General features: G+C 38.3%; 1 protein-coding gene across 1 annotated transcript in view; it reads right to left on the bottom strand.

The window, feature by feature from the left end:
• The window catches only part of NECAB1 (N-terminal EF-hand calcium binding protein 1), an 81,687-nt gene that overhangs the window by 29,585 nt on the left and 36,634 nt on the right, over nucleotides 1-15,468 (bottom strand). The window contains exons 4-5 of the mRNA XM_064442435.1: nucleotides 13,788-13,813; nucleotides 11,283-11,380 (exon numbers count right to left, since the gene is read on the bottom strand). Of these exons, the coding sequence (XP_064298505.1) occupies nucleotides 11,283-11,380; nucleotides 13,788-13,813 (124 nt within the window). The remainder of the gene's footprint in view (nucleotides 1-11,282; nucleotides 11,381-13,787; nucleotides 13,814-15,468) is intronic.

Below are 15,468 nucleotides of genomic sequence, written 5' to 3' on the forward strand. Positions count from 1 at the left end.
TGTACGTCTAGTCAGCATTTTCCCTTCTGCAAACTAGCCATTGCCTCTTGTGCTTTTGCTATGCACCCCTGGAAAAGACAGTGTTGTTTTGTCTTCTCTATAACCCTTCTTTAGACAGTTGAATTACATCTTCCCTCAGCCTCTTCTCCACACTGAACAAACCTGGTCCTCTTGGCCTCTCCTTTCTATATTGCTCTTTTGCTATACAGTAGTTTTATGTTATACAACACTTAATAACTTATTTATTTGTACTTTATTTTATTTGTAACATTACTTATAATAGTTATTTATTACTGTTATATTACTTTGCAATTTTATGTCTTATTTTATATGTCATATCAAAATAATTTTGTAAAAATTATTTATGTTTATCTTTACAGAAAATCCCCCCCCAGCTATTGAAAGGTAGTTACAATTGAGTAAAACTCAGTAAGGAATAAGCTATTTAAAATTCCCTTCATCACAGAATGTCTCCCGCCCTGCGTGTTTAGATCCTACATTAGTGGAACAACGCCCTGGGTTACAAATTTAAATTGAGGATATTAAATTAATCAGAATAACTGTACTAAAATGAAAAAGAATTCAAACCGTATTAATTTCAATTACTAAACCTAATTCTTCAGACTGTAAGGCAGAGTCAGAACAGAGTCAGAATAAAATCATAATTTCAACAGAAGCCAGATCCAGAGATACCCACTGTGTTGACTTTTACATCTTTTACAGCTTTTACAGCATCCTTGCTGTAAGAGTGAGCAAAGTCATAACATGCCAAACAATTAAATAGATTCAGTTTATCAAAGTATTATCAAAGTATTCTATTTCAAATAAATTACATGTTTAAATTCCACCTAGAGAACTGGATCAGTGTCAGCCTCTACAAACCACCCGCAGTGCTGCCATAAAAGCAATGAAATAAAATAGGCAGCCATGAGTGATTATATTGACACACATTTGTAATAGCGTCCATCAGAACAGCACAAAGGTCGATCACTCCCCCTTGCTGGGATTACTGAAGAAGAAACATACTCTTATTGCAGTAATAGTGTGTAAAAACTTAATGCATGGATTAAAAAGTAACTCCTATTTAACAGCTATTAAGTGCGCCGTGTAACTTAGAGACAAGAAACTGTGTTTTGGCCGTGTTCTATATCAGCAGGTAGCAGGGATACGTGTAATGCCATTGCTCCTGGGAGAAGGTTGTAAGAATACGAGGAAAACATCAAAGCTGTTGGTGGTTTTGATAGGTATTGGCAGGAGAAGAATGGCTAGGTTAAATGTTTCTTTTTCTGCTCTGAAGTTATTTCTATACACTATTATGTATAAAGGTACGGATATTAACTTAATGAAGGGCTTTTTTGTTTCTTTGGTTTTGGGTTTTTTGGTTTTTTTTAACATATCTTCTCTGCTACCAGCAAAAATTTGAGCATTGCCTCTTTCTGACCCAGTAGGTATAAGACTTCCACAAAAAAGATCAAAGTCTTTCCCAGAGGAAAGGGATGAATCCCTGGAATATCCTCGCATGACTGCTTGGAACTCATTCCTTGCAGCTTTTCTAATTTATCTACATTTGACTCGCACTGTCATGATCTTAAATAAATCTTATAGATAGAAAATCCTATGAAATGAAATTCCAAAACCTCATGTAATAATGTCCCTAGATAAAAATAGCTATTCATTCATAGGCCCCTCTCTGCCTTGTAGCAGGGTGCAACTGGTGATATATTTAGCACTGGCACCAGCATTCCTCTCTTCAGCTGAGTTTATGGATGAACAGTTGAGTATCTGGATTTATGCAAAAAGGATCCAGACTCCAGTTCTAACCACTGGCAAGTCTCTCAGAAATTAGGGAATGATAAAAAAACAACCCAACCAAGAAGTTTAAGTCAAGTCATCCATGGTCAAAAGAAAAAATGTTCCAGATGGTTCTTTTTAGGAATTTACGGACTGCATTGAATAAGTTTTAAAGCTATTTTAGCTACAAAAAGTAGAATATGAGAAACAACTATGCCTGCAAATAGTCCTTAAAAGCTTAGTGCATCTGGAGCTTATTAACAAGTCCATTTATCGCTCTGATATTTTGACATTACTATTTTTTATCACTTTGTTGACTTCTGACTACTAAAAAAGGACTGTTGAAAAATTTTCACCAAAATTTTAACTTGATAAAGCTTTGAAATGTAAACAACACAAAAATTCATTGAAGCCAACTGCTTAACTCCACTTTTTTTTCTATTTCATACTGAAAAACCTTCAACAACTCTTCAGATTTCCTTCAAGAAAGTCCAGTCATTATGACTTTCTTCAACAATTGCTTTAGAATCATCTCTCATTTCACAGATCTAATAATGAACATTGTAATATTTTCGAAGGGTATGTTTGGTCTGATATTAGAGCTGAATGAAACTCCCGTGAGAAACGGAGATGGGAGTGGCACCATACCTGTCATTTCTTTGAACGAACAGTAGGTATGAAATTTTGAAATTATTACTACTTTTTTCTTACAATGAGAAACTGAACTATTGTTTGACTAAAAGGATCTTCTTTTGCTCTTCTTTTGGCCCCAAAATTAATGCATCTTTTTTTGCCGCAACATAGCCAACATCTGCCCAGAAAAGTAGGATGGGTTTTTTCTCCATTAAATTTTGTGTTCTTGAGGCTGGGCACTGGCAGTGCAGGGCTCGTAATGCCTAATCTGTAGGCAGCCACATCTTTCAATGGTTTTCTGGCTCTGTGTTTCCCTTTGTCTCCTCTGTGAAAAGCATGAATTTACAGCAAATCTTTCAACCCTCATTCCCCTCCATAGTATTAACTTATGACGTCCATGCAAGTGGTGCCTAACAACTGAAGGTACCTGAAGAGAGCTGATAGGATGCGAAAACACACCAGTAATGCGAGAAAGACAAATCCTGAGTCTGCGGTTTGCTTGTCTAGCTGGATGATAAATATTCTGAAAGGATGTTTTATGATGAGGAATTCAGAAAGTACTCTTTGCAAAACCCTCTTCTTCATCTATGATCTTTTAATCAGTATCTTACACCTAAATAATTAGGAGAATCAAAACCTCAACTCACTGTAATGGAAGGAGATACAATGTATGTCAAATTAAACTAGTCCAATAGAAAAAACTGTCATTAAAAGACAGCCTGAGGCAATCAAATATACAGGAAAGATTAACTGTGTACAGCTAAGAAATACATTAGATCGCAACATTTTTTTCAGTTGGCTTACAGTATTAAATATTAACCATTGCATGCTGCAGTATGTGTCGCTGCTGCTCTTTATGTCTTGACCTTCATCTGTGAGCCTTCAGTGTTTTATGTAATTTTCATCCTGAAAAAATTTCTATTTCTTTATAAGGAATAATAAATTCCATAACTCCTTTTTGTTGATATATTTAGTCCATTTTAAAACATAAAGATGGGAGATGGCTATGATATTTTAGACTGATTCAGACCAGAAAAAAACTTAGTGATGAATGCAAGGAACAAATGAACTGGATTCAAAGCCAATGCATGAAAATTAATAATCAGGATAAACTGAGTAATACCTGCCTGAAGTTATTCTTTGGCAGCAGCTATTTGTTATATTCATTCTGCAAGAGGTGCTTTTGTAAAAAGTGCAATTTCAAAAAGAACAAGACTAGATTCTGTGGAAACTGTTAATAAATTCTAATCATGTGCAAAAATTGGTGCCAACACAGGTTTTGAGAAAACAAACAAAACATTTAAAACTTCATTTTTGCTCAAACAGAATGTCAGTTATGGAACACTATCATTGATATATGCTTGTCTAGCTTTTTTTTTTTAGTTATTTGGTTTTGCAATATAATTTACATAATTGCTGCTCTTTCTTACTATTACTCAAATATGCAATTAAAAAAATCTAGGTATTCTGGTTTATAACGGGTATCATCCCTCCAGAGTGCAGTGATTTACATAATTACTATAAATGCACCATCAGTAACTAAATTGCATGTCCCTGTGTTACTCTTTCAGCTCCTATGATCTTCTTTCTTACTTTGGCTCCTATTTTTAGGCTATTCAAGAAGTTCTCCAGTAATAACAAGGCTGCACTGGCTTCACTTGGCTTTGGGTTTTTATTGAGCAAAGCAGAAAAATGAAAAATTTCATAGGAGCAAAGAATTGGACATGCTGTGTCAGTCACTGAATCCAGCATCTTCCTAGAATCATAGAATGTCCTGAGTTGGAAGGAACCCGAAAGGATCATCAGGTCCAACTCCTGTTCCTTCACAAGACAACCCCAAAATTCACACCATGTGTGAAACAATCTTGCTGTTGTACACTACTCACTCCCCTTTCTATGTTTCTGCAAGCAACATGTAAAAAAGTTAGGGTTTTTTGCCCCCAAATGCTTTGAAGGCTATTGCAGAACTTGATTGCTCTATTGAATAAGATCTGTCTTTCATTTCCATCCTAAACTTAGTATGTTTATGTTCTGCATATTTAAATGCTGGGTATAAACCAGTCCTGGTTACTGCTGCATAAGTGGTGTTTGCTAGTTCACTGAGGCTGGTACCCAGATATCACAGACAGATCATTTGGTATCCATCATAAAGTAGCTGCAAAGAAGGGAAGAGAAAGTCCCTCCAAAGCAAAGAATATGAGACTTTAGAGTTTGAAAAGGAGAAATTTGCAGTGTCCCTTCCCTCGTTTGCTATGTTTGCCTGCCATTCCTTTCCATGGAAGTCTGCAGTGCTTTTATCTCCAAAAAAACTGCACTTCTGTATTTACTGGAGGAGTGTGCACTCAGAGGTCATCTCTCTCTTGGTTCGGTTTTGAAAATGTGTACATTAGCTATTCTAGTCAAAGCACTTTCTGGCTTTCATCTATGGAAGAAAGATCTTGCTGTCCTTTTGAGGAAGAAGAGATGTAAAGAAATGGAATAAGGACAATGAAATAAGCATGATGAAAAGATGACACAGAAGAACAGAATAAGGGGAGGTCTTCAATATCTGTTTAAACAATTTCCTGCTGTGCTGACAGTCCTTCTTGGTTATTTTGATCTTCCCTTTACTTGAGATTTTAATTTCTCATTTTGCTGTTCATAAATGTTTTCTATTGGCTGTTCAAAAGTTCTACCCAAGTCCATCCAGGAGGTTGCTGTAGTGTTGTAGTTATTGGATTTGAACTACAAATATGAAGTTATATAAGGTCAAGCTCCACTCTTACTCACTGCATAAAGTTTAATCTTAAAAACACTGTTAACTATAAAAACCAGTTTCAGTTTACTTAAAAAAAAATCTATTGCACTATTTCCTTTTGAAATTAAAATATATGATCTAATAAATATAACTAATATAACCTAAGAAACAGCTTAGACATGGAGCTCTTTGTTGCTGGAGGTCAGATCAATTTTACAAGAGGTATAGTGGTCTTAAGTCACTTTTAAGACAGCGCACAAGGTGGCCTCCATTTGCAAGGACAAAGAAACAACTACATGGGCATCTAGTGCCACTCTCCCAAGGAAGCGTCTCTGCTGGGCTCACTTGCTCTCAGTGATTCCCAGTTCCCACTGATGTGCTAATTCAGAAAGTCTGAATTTTAGTTGTTACTCCAGAAAGTTAAGAGCTGGTACACTGCACGTCAAGACCGTTGTCAGCTCTGTGACAGACTAATGGGCTTGGTGAGGCTCAAGCCAACAGTCACTGAACTCATGAAGCAGGCAGCATGTCCCATCCTGAAATCCCCCTGGCACAGTCACTCAGCCACCAGCCAGCTGTGGTTAGACTTTCCCTAATGCTGCAGCCTAAACTGCCCTTAGGGAGCCGGGGGTTTAAAATCGTCTGAAATGGTCCCTGCTTCCTCCCAAGCCTCTGCTGCCAGGCTTCACTGTGTGGGTGCCAGTGCCAGAGGGGACACATGGGGATCAGTCCTGGCTGGAAAATGACCCATGCTGTTGGCAAAAGGAAAGGCAGGAAGAGAGGAGAGTACTCTTCAGTTGGTGAAAAAAAAGTGGACTTCAAATGGGTGTTATGACTGATAAAAGTTACAGTTGGATCAGGGTAAGCCATCACCAGATCTTATGTGGGACAGTTCCTCTGGCAAATTCCCTTCAGAGACCTCAGAGCTATTCAAGAACTGGAGTCTGGTGCCCTACAGAGACCCACCTGGTTTCCAGCTGCTGCCCCAGAAGGGGGTCTCCTCCTGCCCCTGGGTCTTCTGGAGGTCCTCTGTGCTATTTGTCCCTGTGCAGACATCTTGGACATCCTTGAATACCCCAGGTTTTCTAAAATATTGTTTAAACCCCTGAATACTTCTATATTGCCAACTTCATTTCATATGAAAATTACATTTCTGGTGATTAAATGAGCTTTTGCTAGTTTACTGAGTACAGAATAGTTCACACTCACCAGCAGGTTGCATTTACAATAAACTGTAGCAATGCCAGAAATAAAAATGATAGAGCAAAACTCGTTCTTACCAAATAGCTGAAAAATAGCAACAATTTTATGGCTTGGTAACTTGAGGATAATATGTTCTTTAGTCTGTAAGTTTCTGCTTTTCAGTATTCATAAGTCAATGGAACCACGATGTCAAGCACCTTAAAAAAATGGTCTAGTTCTGTCTATCTACATCATTACTCAGCGACAGATTTTATTTTCTGTGCTGTGGGTTGCAAAGTTTCTCTTCATTGTATTTATGTGTGACTGCCAGCTACAGAATGTAATAAAAATGCAGCTTGCTGAAAAACTTATGTTTATTTGGGTAATAAAATCTAAGATTTAAATATGTGCCTGTGTTTTCCTAGAAAAGATGTCAGAGAAAAAAGGCTTAAAGAAACAAGCCCTCCAATGCATTTGTAAAATTCTGCTGAGTCTTAAATTTTTAATGCTTCCTGTATATAAGCTGTAGAAGAAATGAGAGAAACAGAACTATCCCAGCTTGTACTTTGATCAGAGAAATATCAATGTGGCAGGTACTAGAAAATAACAACTGACACCACTGAATAATCTGTCCTCACCACTCCTGTATAAGCAACTCATGCAGACTCTCCATCCTAAGGAGAGAAATGATCAACTATCAAATGCCATAAGTCCCTCTAAAAATCCTCAGATATGTGTTTCCCTTCCTCGTGTAAGGATAAAACACAAGAGACCAGTACTGAAACAGAAGGGCTGTAGCTTCCCCAGCATCCTTTGGCAAGATGTCTTTTGTATTACAAGTATGTTGCTTGTATGTTGCCAGTGCAACTCAGCCTTTGCCCTGCTGGAAGGTGTTCCTTGCTGTGTCCATTTCTCTGCATTTTTAGCATAGCAGTTTCCCTTCAAGTGACAGAGCATGAACCTTTCCTACATCACCGAGGCTTCCTCTCTTCCCCGGTGCTATTTAGTTTGAATAGGCTGGAGGGATCTGGCCCCAGAACAGTGAAAGGAAGTCTGGTTTCAAAGTTTCATGAACCTGCTAACACACTGGATCCTTTTCTCCCGTAGATGACTCTATTTTCACTTTCAGACTGCACAGGACAGCAAGGCTGGAGAAAAGCTCGGTTCAGGAAAGCTGTGTTGACAATCCTTTCAAACCACAGGGGGCAATAACGTACACAGAAATTATGCTGCAATTAACTTGCAGGAGCCAGTTATCTGCTAACCTGTTGGGTTAAAATATCTACACATGGAAATAATTCAGAGCGATGGGGACAATTTGGTTGATCTTGATTTAAATCCAGGAGTCCATAGCTAAGCCAATCTCCGGTTGCTCGTGATGAGGGATCTTTCTGACTAAAAGCTGAACATGTTGGGAATACTTGTAAACAAAACACAAAGTATTTGTTCATTAATGCATTTGTGATTTTCAAAACTGAAACAAGACAACATAAAGGGTCAAAACTATTTCATGTGCAAAAGCTACTTGGTGCTCACTTTGGTACTAGATATACAGATATGAGTCAAATAATGCCACACGCTTTGCTGTTATCAAACTTAGATTAATGTACACCAAAAAGTAAAGTACATGAAACTACATTTAAGGTTTTTAAAATTTCTACTTCTGTTTATATCTGGAATAAGGAGGGTTTATAGATTAAGTATTTAGATTTTTCAGACATTCTGACGCACTGTTCAGTTTTTCATTGAAGACTGACACATCTTCCTTCTCCGGGGTTTCCTTGGAAACTGAAGCTGAACATTTTTTCTAGGGCTCCAATTCCACAGCTGCCTCTCGTGCAAAGTACCTACTGAATACAGGCAACATGAATTGGTTGGAAAGCAGGGATTTTCTATAGGAAGGACTGAGTGGTGATTGTTTATCTGAGTCTAAACTGGATAAATAAAATGAATGAACTAGCAAGGTGCTCCTCTCCCCCCTTCACCCAAATATTTAAGACTGCATGAGCTGCCTGCCTGAAGTGTCATGCACTCTGGGAAAGTTTAGCAGAGATTGACAGAGGCACTGAGCTTTCTCGAATCCATGAAAAGTCAGAGGGGATGGAAAGCTCACAGCAACTCTGACAACTGAGGTCCATGGTCAGCCCCATGCTCTGCAGGGTGGAGGTCAGCTTCAATCTCCGAAGCTTTTACTTTTGGTTTTTAATAGGAGAATTTAGTCCTTGGAAATTTGGTCCCGGTTGTTAGAAACTGACTCAGCTGCTGTAGATGCAGCATGTCTTTTTAGCTCTCAAAGTGTAGGTCTTTATTTCTGGGATTTTTTTCTATATATGAATTTTTCCAACTAGATGATGGTGTGGAAGATTGTAATAAATGCTCCCGTTACTCAGTGACTATTTAAGGGACTAGGTGGCCACAAGAGCAGAGCAATTACAAAGTTTAATTTTGCACTAGGAGGGGAAGCCCAAGCCACCTCTGCATACATGCCAATGGCCATTCATAAGCAGACCACCCATTTCTGCGTACCTGCTTGTTTGAGCTGCAGAGCCAACTCAAGCTGGGAGCCACATCACATCTAGTGTGCATCACTGGTGATAAATATAATTTATCCATGCTATCTCAATAGGCTAACTAGCTTTTGCTCCACCTCCAGCTCTGATTTTAGGTGGATATATTCCAGATTTTAGATGTCAGTAAAAGCTTGGACTATTTAAGATGGAAATTTTATTATCTGTACTCCAATGATTTGTCAGGTAGTCAGGTCACATTACCTGTTTCCTGAAAACCAAGTTACTGTTGTGAATAATCCCAACTTTGAATTGAGAATTTAATTTCCATGCAGAGCCGTAGTTGCTGGGCATATCCTTGGCAGAAAGCTCTATTTTAGAATATTTGAGGACACATTTTTTGTTTGACTCTGTTCACACACTGTGTCTACTAATTGGAATTAAGAGTATTTTTTCCAGTGTTAGCCTTGCTCTAGTTCTGCCACCTCTAACAAATAATCACTTGGGATATTCCTGAAAGAGAGAAATACCATTAAGCTCGAAACTTCAGTCAGGAAAATAAATTTCAAAGAAATTGTAGTGTGTGGGTTTTTTTAGATGGTTTCTTCAAGCAGACAGATGAAAGAGTTATTAATACTCCAGACTTTCTTATCCATTTTCTAGTCAGGCCAGTGTTTCCTTCTTACAACTCTGATTAGCCTACTGGGACTCCTCCTCTGTAATTAACTTCTGAAGTAATTCTTAAATGCCGTGTTCTATTTACTTCCAGCAGTTATCAGATGACACGTCCTGCGCTTTTGCAGTAGTTTATACACATGACTAATTTTTTTAAAAATTATGCTGGGCTAGAATAAACTAATCTGTTGCTTTTCAGCGTCCAGCCCAACGAGGCAGTGAAACAGCACACATTCAGTTCATTAGGAGTGGAAGATGCACAGCATGAATGGAGAGACATTCAGCTTACTGGCTCAATCTTTGAATAAATAAGGTACACTTTCAGGTTTTTATTTTGGCAGTTCATGTAAAATGTATGAGTACTACATTCTTGCAAACACACAAATGCCAAAGATAACAGCTTTGCTAAAGAAGCACATCTTTCTCCCCATTGACCTCTCCATTCATCAACTGAAAAAAAACAGGTTTTTTCCCATTGATATATCCATCAATCGACTGAAAAGAACCAGGTTTTTTCCCCGCATGGGATCTCACTGAATTTTTTTGGCTGAAATTTCTGTTGTTGTCTTGCCTTCCAGTGAATATCCTTGTGGCGTAGGTCTGGGGTTGGGTTTGGAGCATCTAAGTTCACTCCTTTCCCTGGTTTGTGCTTCCCTCACTTTTTGAAGCTTTTCCACCTTGCACAGAATATTTAACTGTTCAGCCAGGGAAAAGGAGAATATTACCTAATGTCTTGATGCACTTTTTATCAGACATTGAGCTGGGATGTGGTATGAATGAGCAGGTATGGACACAGAAGCAGGTATGACCATATGAATTGGGTGCCAAATGGATCAGCCACCTATAATGTCCTGCAGCATGGCTACATCCCCTGTCAGATGGACAGATGGAAAAACCAAGCTTCTCCTGAGAAACGTCTCCTCCCTCTGGGGTGACTGCCCCCTCACTGTGCTGGTGGGCAACAGCCCTAACACCTCTTTGCTGACTCTGTGAGTGCTGTTTTGGTTTAAAATGCCTGAAAATGAAATAAAATCTTGGTTTCGGTCAGGATGTTTCACTCAACCCAAGTTTCTATGTCTTTTGTTGTTACTATCAGAAATACTTGAGTGATTTACATTGGCCAGTTATAGTTCGGGACTAAGTAGTAGGGACGCACAGCCTCTGCCTACAGCAAGGTTTTATAATCATAAAAGTACAGGGGTTCAGCTTCAGGGAACACAGAGAAATATTACAGTCCTTTTAAATCTTTTTAAACTATTCTGCAATCTACATTTAACAACAACAAATACAGCCCCCCCAGTATGACTCCAGATGACTCTTGCCTACCTAATGTAATGGTAGTCATTAATATAGTTTAAGTCATTAGCACCTTTTACTAACACATTTTCTACTTCAAAAATTTGGATTATTTTTCCAAATTTGGTCTATTTTCAAATGCTGATATGCCGATAATACCCATATTTGGCATGGGACATGGAACCTAGTCTTGGTAAGACAATATGAAGAACATTCTTCAGATCATTCGCAAAGAGAATTTTGGTTATATCCAAACTGTAATACTCTGCAGATAAAGCTTTACAGGTTTGATGCTCAACCACTTTGACAGGCCTTTTCTTGCTGGACCTTTGCCTCGAATATGTATACATGGAAGAACTTAAATATGAATTAGTAACTTTACCTAGATAATAGAAACACTGGATACATGTTCAAATAAACAAAACACACAATGTAAAGAAAATGCCACAGTTTTTACTTACTTTCTTTGTTTTGTCCATTGCCTTCAGTATGGCTATGTTTAACTCTTCCAAGACAGATAGAACATTTTCATACTCTCCTAAGTGCTGGGAAAAATATTCTAGAAGAAAAAGAAGAAAACCCACATCACCTATTCATGACCTGAAAAATCAATATTTCAATTAAATATCAATGTTATCAAGTATGAATTTGGTTATGATATTATTAACTATCTAAATATATGAAACGAATAGGAGTTACAATGAAAAGGATAATTTTATTTTTAGATTTTGTATTATTTCCCTCAAAATCGTTCCTGGAGTACTTAAGGTACCAAAATATGTGTTTCAAAACATTTTCTTTCATTAAATGAGTTGCCAAATTAACAAAAATTTAAAATATCACTTTGAGAGCTGAAAGAGACCTACTTTCAAAATATCTGCATTTTCTTTCAAAACTGGATTTTCAGTTCAATAGTATACTTCACTGTTACTAGCAAGAGATGAAGTTTTCATGTGTATGTATATAGTAAATCTCATTATATTGATACAAAAATGAATAACACTGATAAAGCCCTTAGAGGAGATAAGATCAAGTGAGGGCTGTTGTGAGTTGGGGGTCAGCTGAGACCTGTTGTTTCTCTCTGAGAAGCAAAGAGACCATGCGCTGACCAGATAAGCTTCCAGTCCCAGGTAACGTAAGTATATTTTCAACAAATATGATGCATACAAAACACTTTTAACAGAAGTCATGGAAATAAGTTGCAGGATATCCTTGCAGAGCTGCTCAAAGCAAAGGACATTTTAACAGAAAGAACTGATGTAAAATTAGGGGGCATAATTCAGTCAGAGGGATTACAGCAAATGAGGAGGGAACCCTGGGAAATCATGAGCTGAGTTCCTGTTTGGTCAGTGCAGCAAAATATAAGAGAGGGAGGCACAGGTAGGAGAAAGTGTGAGAACGAACGAAAGAAAATTATGTTAAAGCTAGAGACTGCGTTAGGCAAGGCATTTAGACATCAGATCACCTGGAGGAACATGAAAAACAACATCTAAATAGCAGACAGGAAGAACAAGATTTGATAGGAGCTTTTTGAAATAATAGCAATACTATGAGGCTTTTAAAAGGTCAGCGTGAGCTTCTCAGGGGAGTCATGAAAGCATAAGGTTTCAAGAACACTATGACATAAGCTGGTATTGCTGAGAGGTCGAATGAAATGATGTAGAATGAAAACATATTGTGAATTAGGATCCTGGAAGTGAAGCTTCGTTTCTGAGGAGGACTGAGATAACTGAAAAAGAGCTGTGAAATCACTAGCTTAAACATATGTTGAATAAACTCAGTACCAGATTTACAGATGAGAAACACCCTAATGGAAACCTATGAAAGATTTAAAAGGTAGCTGAAGCAACCCATACCAAATCAAAACAGACAGTAAACAGAGCCAGTAGCAGGTTGACACCCCCCTCAGCCCTCTGGCCAGCCTGAGGTGGCTGGTGGGGTCAGGTACTGAGCAAACCTGTAAGTCTCCAATGCAACATCAACAGCAGTAAATCCCTTGTGAAACAAAACTGCCTGTCTTCCTTGGCCAGTTTTATATAATTTTGGCCAGATGCTCAACCAGAAGAAGTCATCACAGGCCAATTTACTTCAGTTGAGTCTCATATATTTATAGGACCCAGGCTGAGGTGCCTCTCACCAGGTTCTTGGTCATGGGTAGAGTCACCCTGTGGGTGAGTAGATGAGCTGGCATTCAACTTGACAGTATTTCCAGCTTTTATAGGTCTTCAGTGTTGTTGACTATTGGACAATTTAGCAGGCTACACTTTTTCCCTCAGAAACAGGCTGGTTTTTCATGAGTATAACTTTTTTTTGACATTTTGTGGGAGGACTTGCAAAAATTTTCTGTGAATTGTTCTCTGCTGCAAGCAGCACTCCTAAATCAGGTGCTGTAAGATCAGCTGGAGAATAAACAGGGTTTTGGGGAAATGACTCACAGCCCAGAATGGGGTACAGAAATGGGTAACTGGGCCAAATACTAGGCCTTGCAGGAGTTTTTTTGTGATGAAGGATGATAGAACTTGTGGAACTGCTCTTCTCACTGGCTTAAGTTGGAGGAAAGTAATGAACTTTCCTCCAGTGGGATACTAATATGACAATCTCTTTCAAAATTGCCAAAGCATTCATTCCTCTGAAAGTGATAAACTAACTATAAAAAAAATCTCATGTGAAAAGGAAATAAGATAAAAGTTATCTATCTGTCTTTACATCAGAACCAATCTTGAAGCTCAGATAATATTAAGTATTGATTAGGAAAGTATTTTTAAAGTAATTTCTGCATGTAATACATAGCAGAGTATGAAAAGATTACAAGCCATCTGCATTTTCCCAGGAGTTCTTTCAATGGAAATTATTTTCTGTTTGAGCTACAAAGATTAAACAGAAAAAAAAAAAAATCATATTGCATGGTATGATTGCACAGGGTTGCCGCAGGCAGAGATTACGTTCTTGCCCAAAAAGGAACTTACCCCCGAGCTCTTCTGTGTCAAGATTGCTGGAAAGATAAGAGTATAGAAGGTTAGTGATCTTGGTAAATAGTAGGACTCAAAGATTAGCCTGACTGGAATATGAAGCCTCCCTGCCTGGGCTGTAGCAGGAGATGTGAGTGCCTGGCCCTTGATGGCCTTGCTTTGCTACCTTAGGGAGGCTCGTCCTAAGCTGAAGGCTGTAGCTATGCTGCAGCCTTTCTGAAGCTGGCTGCAGGTGCAGCCTCTCTTCCTGATCATGTTCCCACTGGCACCTTCCTATGGACCGACAGCCCTCTTTGAAGTTCCTTGCCCAGCCTTTGTGCTTTACACATTTTGTCCCAATGCTGGCAGAAATCCATCTAAACACCAGAAATTGTTGTTCGCTTGGTTTGGTTTGTTCCCTCCCAGCTGCCTTTCTTCCCATAGTCCTCTCCTGTGGCTGTCATGCTGGACAGCATGGCTCAGAGCGCTCAGCCCTCAATGCTAGATGAGTGAAAACCCAATAACATTCTCCTGTTTACAGTCCTCACTGTGCCATAGTGCTTCATGGGAGACAGTACAGTAGGAGGATAAAACCAGGCATAGCCCATCAGCAATCATGATTTCTAAGACTTTCTGGCCACAGAAAACCATTTCACCGGTACTAACTTCAGCAAAATTAGTGATGTGAAAAGTATAGCTGTATTGCCATATTCCCATGCCAACATTATATAAATACATAAATGTATGCAAGTATTCTATATAATTCAAACCTGTTCACTTCAAACAGATTGCATCTTGATCAACTCTTAAGCACTATTTTCTCTCTGTGGCTTTAATAGTCAAAAGAAAAGAACATTTGACCTTCAGCTCAGTTCTGAAAGTGAACATATTGACTTTCTTCCAAGGAGGAGAAGAAACTGATTATTAAAGAAATTTAAAAGCATGAATGTTCTTTTTGAATCTTGCTGAGGGGTGAATATTGAATGTCTGACTGCACTTAGGATTTTTTCACTTATCTTTTTAATTGGATTTTTTTAGTGACCTTTTAATAAAATGATGACATGGTATTATCTTAAAGTCACTTTCGCCAATGCTAACTTCCGTACGTTTGGCTTATATTTCATGAGAGAGAGAAACAGAAATTGCATGATCCTGGATTGTCACAAACTTGCATACTCAGAGCTATAAAAACTTCTGAACACTTTTAATTGGTGTTGTAAATGAGATTTTTCCCACAATTTATGTTAACTGAAGGTGACCTGATCGAGATTTGAATAAGTTGGATGGTTGCAAATGGGTCTTACATCTCATTTTTCCAATGACCTTGGTGGCAGGTATAATGAAATTTGTACTAAGAGTCGGTGCTGAAGCTGAGAAACTTAACTCTTAGGTCAACAGATATTCAATCCTTGAATGCAAACTGTAAGCTGGAAAGTGGCCTGAGTTGAAAAGCAGTGACAGGATATGATGATGTTAAATGACAGGAGTTTGCTGTTATGCTGCCTATTCTTTGTTCATTGTCCCTGCATTTTTTGCCCCTTCACATCATCTGCCCTATTGCCTTCTCTTTGTAAAAGACATTTCTGCATTTCTTAATGAACAGCTTGGTAACTGTGTTTAAAACCTTTCACATTGTTAGCCAGTCAAATTCATGCTCTCTTTCCACGTTAAAATCTATTTTAACATTTCATGTTAAAAT

The sequence above is a fragment of the Phalacrocorax carbo genome, chromosome 2, assembly GCF_963921805.1.
Source record: "Phalacrocorax carbo chromosome 2, bPhaCar2.1, whole genome shotgun sequence".
Lineage (NCBI taxonomy): Eukaryota > Metazoa > Chordata > Aves > Suliformes > Phalacrocoracidae > Phalacrocorax > Phalacrocorax carbo.